This window comes from Ovis aries, chromosome 3, assembly GCF_016772045.2.
Source record: "Ovis aries strain OAR_USU_Benz2616 breed Rambouillet chromosome 3, ARS-UI_Ramb_v3.0, whole genome shotgun sequence".
NCBI lineage: Eukaryota > Metazoa > Chordata > Mammalia > Artiodactyla > Bovidae > Ovis > Ovis aries.
In genome coordinates, this window is record NC_056056.1 from 131,638,641 (window position 1) to 131,647,152 (window position 8,512).

Genomic DNA, 8,512 nt, shown 5'->3' on the forward strand with positions numbered 1-8,512 from the left:
GTTCCTATTTTTGTATAACTGCCTGGTGAGTACTGAATTGGCGCTTTCTTGAAGTAACCCTGGAATTAACTTTTGTCATTTTGAAACAGTGATTATGAATGCCGTTTAGGGACTTGAAGTTCTGCCTTCATTAGAGCCCATCATTTTGTTTTTCTGTTAATTAGCAAGGTTAATTTAGATGCTATAAAGTAGGTAATTTGACTAACTGATAATTAAACACAAATTTTATCTTTCAGGTAGGATTATCGATTGTGCTTTTACTGTCACTTTTAATCCCAAATATGATACATTATTAAAAGCTGTAAAAGATGCCACTAACACTGGAATAAAGGTATGTGAACTGTAAGCACCATCTCATTTAATATATTTTGAGCACTTTATAGCCTGTTTAAGGACTTTGGGTTATGTAAGACTGGTCTACCACCCTTAGGGTTTTAAGTGAGTTATTGTAGTACAGTGTATGGAAGGCTTTTATAGGTGAGGTTATTTCTGATTGTCCCTTATTTTAAGATATTAAAAACTTAAGTTCCTGTAAAATTCTGTACCTTGAGTAACAGAGTATACGTGATTCTATTCTTAGTGTGCCGGAATTGATGTTCGTCTCTGTGATGTTGGTGAGGCTATCCAAGAAGTTATGGAATCCTATGAAGTTGAAATAGATGGGAAGACATACCAAGGTATGTTATCTAAAAATGCATCTTATTTTGAAATGTCTTAACTTGGCATAAATAATTTTGCAAGATGGTGTTGAGTGCTTTCTTTGGGTCAGCTGCTGTATCTTTCTCTCTCGGAAACTGAGAATATAAAAAGGGGAAACAAGGGAAATGACCTGTTCATGGTAGGAATTCTGTGGTAGCTAGTTGACCTGTTCATGGTAGGAATTCTGTGGTAGCTAGTTGCTGGGAACTGTTAGTCTTCTCTGGTCGCTGTTAAGACATGGGAGGATTTATCCCAGGGTGACCAGATGTAGGCTAGATTTTCTGTGACTAGTTACAAGGCTCAGGCAGAAGTAAGAGGCCCTTTCCATTGATAACTCCTCCCCTCTATTTTTATGTTGAATTCAGAATTTAGAGACCAGTTAATTCCTTGTGGTAATCCCTTCCTGTAATGTTTATCCCCTTTACTGCCTAGTCTTTCACAGCCATTGCCAATCTACACAATCCCAGAGTCACCTGTATGTTCTGGCGTTGTCAGTCCAGCCTTTCTCCACTTTCCAGGGTCTGTCCGACCACTTTCCAGCCACCATTCTCCTTCCTAATCTATGCTCATTGCTCTCTCTGTCTCTTGTCTTAAAAACTTCCCTATGGAATATTTCCTACATTTTCTTTAACCAAATCGAGGAAGCATGGAGACGCTCATGCTCCTTGCCCCTCAGGAAACTCACATCGTTCAGTGGTCCTTGCATTCCCCTGCTGATACTTTTGGACTTGGTGTCTCTCCCAACTGCACAGTGTTTCTTTCCTGTAAGACTTGATGGTGCTTGTTGCTCTCTTGCAGATCCTTAAACCTGTGAACATCTGTACAAATAACAAATTCTTTAAAAAAATTTTTTTTACTTTTTATTAATTTTTACTTGGTGTTTTTTTTTTTTTTTTTTTTTTGTTGCAGTGAGTTTTCGTTGCTGCCTGCAGGCTTTATTGCCATATACGGGCTTCTCATTGTGGTGGCTTCTCTTGTTATGCAGCACAGGCTCTAGGCGCGCAGGCTTCAGTATTGCGACTCTCCGGGCTTGACTGCTCCATGGCATGTGGAATCTTCCTGGCCCAGGGATAGAACGCGTGTCCCTTGCATTTGCAGGAGGATTCTTATCCACTGCACTACCAGGGAGGTCCCACATAAAAAATTCTTAAGGCTTCTCACACATGGATGGGAGGTGTTAACGGCTAATGAAGAAAACTTGCTTTGGAGTTAGGCAAGTCTATCTTTGAGCTTAGATAACTTCTTTTTATTTTTTGGTTTTAATTTTTTTTAATGTGTTTATTTTTAATTGAGGGATTAATTACTTTACAGTATTGTGTTGATTTCTACCAAACATCAACATGAATCAGCCATAGATTTACCCATTTCCCCTCCTACTTGAACATCCCTCCTACCCTTCTCACCCTACCCTTCTAGGTTGTTATCTAGCCCTGATTTGAGTTCCCTGACTCATACAGCAAGTTCCCATTGGCTGGCTGTTTTACATACAATAATATATGTTTCCATGTTACTCTCTTCATCCATCTCACCCTCTCCTTCCTCCCCCTTGCAGCTGTGTCCATAAGTGTTCTCTATGTCTGTGTCTCCATTGCTGCTCTGCAGTTAGGCTCATCAGTACCATCTTTAGATAACATCTATAACTCTGACTGTAATGGGATTCATGATACCATGTTTTTTGTTTTGTTTTTGAGAAATGTAAATTTTATGACATGCCTGGAATTTATTAGTATTCAAAAAATATTTGTTGTTTCCCACCCCCAGTTTTGGGATTGGTCCCGCAACAAATAATACTTAAGTTTCTCTCAGATTCTCTTTCCCTTCCATTTTCTCCTTATTCTACAACCTTGGTTGGAATGTGGTCTGTCTTTCAAGGCACAGTAGGTGACAGTTTGACTTAAGGTTTAGTCACCACATAACAGTTTCTTGCATGAAATGTTGAAATCCTTAATATCTACATTCTTACCTCTTCCATTAAGCCGATGCAGCATTTTAGGTTCTATTCTTTCAGCATCTGCTTTTTTCTTTTTTGTCAGTTATTGTATTGATCAGGGTTCTTAGTTGCTGCTACTGCTGCTAAGTTGCTTCAGTCGTGTCCGACTCTGTGCGACCCCATAGACGGCACCTCACCAGGCTCCCCGTCCCTGGGATTCTCCAGGCAAGAACACTGGAGTGGGTTGCCATTTCCTTCTCCAGTGTGTGAAAGTGAAGTCGCTCAGTCTTTTCCGATTCTTAGTGACCCCATGGACTGCAGCCCACCAGGCTCCTCTGCCCATGGGATTTTCCAGGCAAGGGTACTGGAGTGGGGGGTACCATTGCCTTCTCTGGTTCTTAGTTGAGGGTAGCAGAATTCATTTTTACTAATTTAAGCAGAAAGAGTATAGACAGATCATGACATTTAGAAGATGAAGAAATGGACTACAGGCTGAACTTTAAGAAGCAATTTCCCTAAACCACGTAACAGAACCAGGCTAGGCTATCAAGGGAGTGGAAGCTATAGAATTAGAAAATAACCATGATAGCTGTTGGTTCCAGAATCAGCCTGCCACTGTCCACAGCCTGTGTACCTTGAGCCCTGCTTCTTCTATGTAACTTGGTTATATGTGTTAGGTTGGGATAGCTAAGAAATGTTTTTAAGTGTATTTTTGGTTGGTCTAGGGGGTCAGTTTGTTGGGTCTTGGAGGAGTAGTAATGCTTGCTGAATTTTAAAGCAAATTTAGCTTGTCATTTATATAAGAAGGAAGACTTTTTTAAAAAGCTAACTGAGAATCTTATTTTTCTGCACCACCCCTAAATTTGTAATATGCTTGTCATTGCTAAATATTTGGGGGAAAAATAACAAACCCTTGCTACCTAATTCTGCCTTAGAAGAAAGGTAACTCACATTGGATTCTATAGAGAATTCTAATACTGTAGAACTAGATTTTTTCTTTAAGCTTCTATTGTGGAATATAACAGAAACTGAAAATACACACAACTTAAAAACTTGAACTAAACAATTGTAAAAGTTATGTAACTTCACCCCTTGAGAAATAGAATATTGCCAGCAATACAGAAGCCCCCCCAGCTTTATATACCCCTTCTCGGTTACAGAAGGCTTCTTCAAATAAGCCGTTGTCTAAAGATTTGCATTTCCTTTTATCTTTACCTAATTATGCATCCCTAAACATTTAGTATATTTTGCTTAATTTTGAATTGTATGTGTACGTGTATATATATAGGATTTCATCATATCTATATCATTGTGCCTTTTGCTCATTTGGTTGTATCTCAGGTCAGTATATCCCTAGCTTTTCATTTTTATTGTTGAGTAAGTGTTCCACTGTGTAAACATACTCACAGTTTGTTTATTCCGTCATTGATTCTAGGACTTTGGGGTTGTTTCGATTTTCTTTTTTACCACTTTAAATGTTGATGTAATAATAAAATTTAGGGTTTCTTAATACTGTCGTTTTGACACAATCCTTATTTTCAAATTACCTTTTGGTTCATAACCATAATACATATTTTTCTTGTTTGTAATGCTTATATACATGGTATTTTATGCCTAGATGGACCATAGATGGTCCATAGATAGACCCCCATTATGTCCTCATCACATAATTTATTCTTTTTTCATTATTTTCCCTACTCCTGGTTTTTAATCTGTAACATTACAATAAATAACTTTATATCCCTCTAGTTTTCCAGTTTGTATTTAACTATCTTAATGTGGAGTTGGGCTTTTCTGGTAGCTCAGCTGGTAAAGAATCTACCTGCAACGCAGGAGACCCAGGTTTGATCCCTGAGTTGGGAAGATCGCCTAGAGAAGGATATGGCAACCCACTCCCAGTATTCTTGCTTGGGAAATCCCATGGACAGAGGAGCCTGGTAGGCTATAGTCCATGGAGTCACAAGAGTTGGACACAACTTAGCGACTAAACCACCAGACGACTAATGCGGGGTTATTTAATAGCACCAAACCTGATTTTTAAGTAAATGCTTGAACTCTGTACCAAAGGCCAAGATATCTGTTTGTGCCTTGAAACCCTGAATAAGTTGTTTTTCTATTACGCCAGTGAAACCAATCCGTAATCTAAATGGACATTCAATTGGGCCATATAGAATACATGCTGGGAAAACAGTGCCCATTGTGAAAGGAGGAGAGGCAACAAGAATGGAGGTATGTATGCCATTAGCACTATTCTTCTGTGAAGCATTTTGACTTCTTTTTTCTTCCGAACTATGAAGCTAGTAGTAGTTGAGTATATAGTGTGTTGAGCAAAATTAACTTGCCACTCATACTAACCCCAACAGGAATTGGGCTCTCTGAGTGTGCAGATTGTGTCTGGTCACACTGGGGCCCAATTGGCTGTGCAAGTGAAGCATGTCAGAGGTTTAGTCGATACTTATTTATTGAGCATCGCATTGGTGCCAGTCTCTAGTAGGCACTGAAATGTATAATAGTAGTGAGCAAAATTTCCTGCTCATGTAAAGTCTGAGTTCTAATAGACGACACAGAGATCAAAAGTGCTAAGGAGGTAAATCGGGAAAAGGCAGATAAGGACTGCCAGGTGTGTGATTTCTTACACTAAATGGGGAATACCTCAGCCTGAGGTTAAGATGGGAATTTTAATTCATTCTCAGTTTTTCTTCGTTTCCCTTTACTCATATATTTCTAGGAAGGAGAAGTATATGCCATTGAAACCTTTGGTAGCACAGGAAAAGGTGTGGTTCATGATGATATGGAATGTTCACATTACATGAAAAATTTTGATGTTGGACATGTGCCAATAAGGTGAGAGGCTATTCTTTTTCTAAGATTGATGAGTTTCTCTTCCCAGTTAACAGCATTTTAAAATGTGTGATGGACATCCACAGTGGTACATTCATAAAATGCACAGTTCTATAGCCTAACAATAAGGTCTGTAAATTTCTATAATTCAGCAAAAAAAAAGCCCTATTAGAAATGTTAACTGAGATGAAATGATCTAAGTATTCTCTTCATATCCTGTTTCCAATAATTGTAATAATTACAGATTATTACTTTGCTGGCATTCTTAGGTTTTTGTTACTATTTTCCCATTGGTAAACTTTGTATTTTTATTTACTTTTTAAAAACTTTTTGGATATGATTGAAGCATCTTCTTTATGATCAGATCTTTTTCAGTTTGATGCTGAAATTTCCCCCAAAAGGGGAATTCCCACCTTACTATTATTGATGTTTGTACTTGAAATTTAACACTGCATGCATAGACATATAAATATATAACCTTCATCTGGTCTCCTCTCCATCTGCCATCTGTAATTGAGTATTATACAGTCTGGTTTTTGGAAGTTGAAAGAGGCAGCAAAGAGTGTTTTTTGAACTTTAATTACTAAGTAAAGTCATAATTTTGAGTTTTCCTTAATGGGGGAAATGAGTTGGTAACTTTTTAGCCAACTATTAATCTTTCACTTTTCTCTTAGGCTTCCAAGAACAAAACACTTATTAAATGTCATCAATGAAAACTTTGGCACTCTTGCCTTCTGCCGCAGATGGCTGGATCGTTTGGGAGAAAGTAAATACTTGATGGCTCTGAAGAATCTGTGTGACTTGGGCATTGTAGACCCATATCCACCATTATGTGACATTAAAGGATCATATACAGCACAGTTTGAACATACCATACTTTTGCGTCCAACATGTAAAGAAGTTGTCAGCCGAGGAGACGACTATTAAACTTAGTCCAAAGCCACCGCAACACCTTTTATTTTCTAAGCTTTGTTGGAATACATTATACCAGATTTAATTTGCAACATGTTGTCTTAACAGTGGACTTATGTAATACTTTTATCCATGTTTAAAAAGGAAGGAATTTGATCAAAGGCAAACCATTTAATGTCATTAACCAAGGAAAAAGCTTCCAGGACTTTGAAATGTTAACCATTTTCTGTCTGTAAAGCTCCAAATAGTTAGGAATGACTTATACATTTTGTTTCAAACACCTAAGAGATGCTTTTCAGATATTTATATTGCCATATTCTCAATTGAATGCTTTGAATGACTACATCCAGTTCTGCGCCTATATACCCTCTGGTATTGCTTTTTAACCTTCCTGGAATCCATTTTCTAAAAAATAAAGACATTTTCAGATCTGAGAGCTATATTTCAATGTCTGTGGTTGTAATTCTGTATAGGAAATAGTTTAGCATAGCATAACATAGGAAAATGTAGAGCTTTTTGTCTGCATTGTAGACCCCCACACTGAAACTTTCCTTCTGAGTGGCTAAAACAAGAACTATACATACATAAAGTGGGAGGCGAATTTTCTAAGTTAATATACAGCTCTAGGAATATTTTGCCTTTTTTTAGGACAGTATTAATGCTTGTCTTTCATTTAACCCCTTGATATTAGAAAGATATAATTAAAACATAACTTAGTAGGAACATTGTGCCAACTTAAAACCCTGATTTACTAACATCTCAACATTTAGATCCTTTGTCCAGTGGTAGTAGTTAATGAAAACTGTATTTAGCTTACTCAGTAAGCCAAAGGGGCACTTAAAACCACACAAAGAAAAACAGTACTTTCCATGTTTAGATCTCATTCTAGTTATTTCAGTTATGCTTTTTCATTATGAACCAAATTCTCTAGCACCCTGCCCCTAGACTGGCTTGAATTAATAACATCCTGGGTGGTATTTCACTTTCAGGAAGTGAAGTTACAGTGACACTCATAGCAGCTAAGTATGTAAGTTGAATGTAAGATGCCAAATATTTGAACTGAACCCCACAGTTCTTAAACAGATTGCTTGAATTCTGTGTAAATGATTTGTTGGGAATGTTCCCACATAATTTCAAAATTGTGTACCAGGGTAAAGCCTTAATTTGTATATGCTTTAGCACAGATTGCCTCGGGGATGCTGTTTAGTTTGTGTTGTGTTTTAACGTTTTTCTCATAGGAGAAACCTGACTTCTGTACTAAATCATTTACTATACATTAAAAAGCTGCTCTTTCATATTTGAGCTACAAATGAATGTTACCTTGTGGGATACACAGCCTAGGTTTTAGCTGTATGAGCCATGTTTATTATGGTGCTAATGTTCAGTAGCTACCTTTGAATAATTTCTCCATTTCCTGTGACGGTGTGCAAGTGGCAGAGCTTACCAGTTCACGCCTGGATGTGTTACAGGGCTTGGACTCTCCAGCTAGCTCTTTTGGGGCTTTGGTGGGAGGTATAAAGTATTTTTATTTCTAAACCCAAGAACTTTAGAACTGAGTCAAGCATTTGGAGCTTTGTAAGATCTCTAGCAGTAGTGACCCTCTAACTAATTGTAAGCTCCAAGCTACCTTCCCAAGTTGGGAGCAATGGCTTTACTGCATACCCCTGAAATGGCTGGAAGGGATATGATCTTGTAAATAGGAAAGCTGTTACTTAAAAAAAAAATTTGTATTGTTTACCTGGTAGCAATGTATCTCTTGAAAATCATTTTGTCATGTTTACAATGATGTACCTTATTGGTAACAAATTATTAGTTTGATGTTTAACAATAGTGCCTTTAGTAAATTATTTTACAACCAAAATACGTTGTTTTTTTGTTAGATAAATTTAACAGAATGTAGAAATCCACATTGAGATATACTGTAAGAAACCTTGACTTGGTTTTAGTTTTGTTAAATAGCCTTAATTTTTTTTTTAGAGCAGTTTTAGGTTCATAGCATAACTGAGCATGAAGTACAGAGTTCCCATAGTCCCCTTTCCTTGACTTCACACACAAGCCTCCCCCATCGGTTTTAGTTTGAAGGGTTTAAAAAGTAAAGGGCTAGCAACTGTACCACTATAAACATAGCTT

At 37.4% G+C, this 8,512-nt stretch overlaps 1 protein-coding gene across 1 annotated transcript in view; it reads left to right on the forward strand.

Annotated features, from left to right (window-relative positions):
* Positions 1–8,243, forward strand: part of METAP2 (methionyl aminopeptidase 2) — a 30,695-nt gene extending 22,452 nt beyond the window's left edge. Inside the window, exons 7-11 of the mRNA XM_004006265.6 lie at positions 237–331; positions 581–677; positions 4,755–4,858; positions 5,358–5,473; positions 6,145–8,243. Coding sequence (XP_004006314.1) covers positions 237–331; positions 581–677; positions 4,755–4,858; positions 5,358–5,473; positions 6,145–6,397 — 665 coding nt within the window. The 3' untranslated portion in view covers positions 6,398–8,243. The remainder of the gene's footprint in view (positions 1–236; positions 332–580; positions 678–4,754; positions 4,859–5,357; positions 5,474–6,144) is intronic.
* The last annotated feature ends 269 nt before the right edge of the window (positions 8,244–8,512 follow it).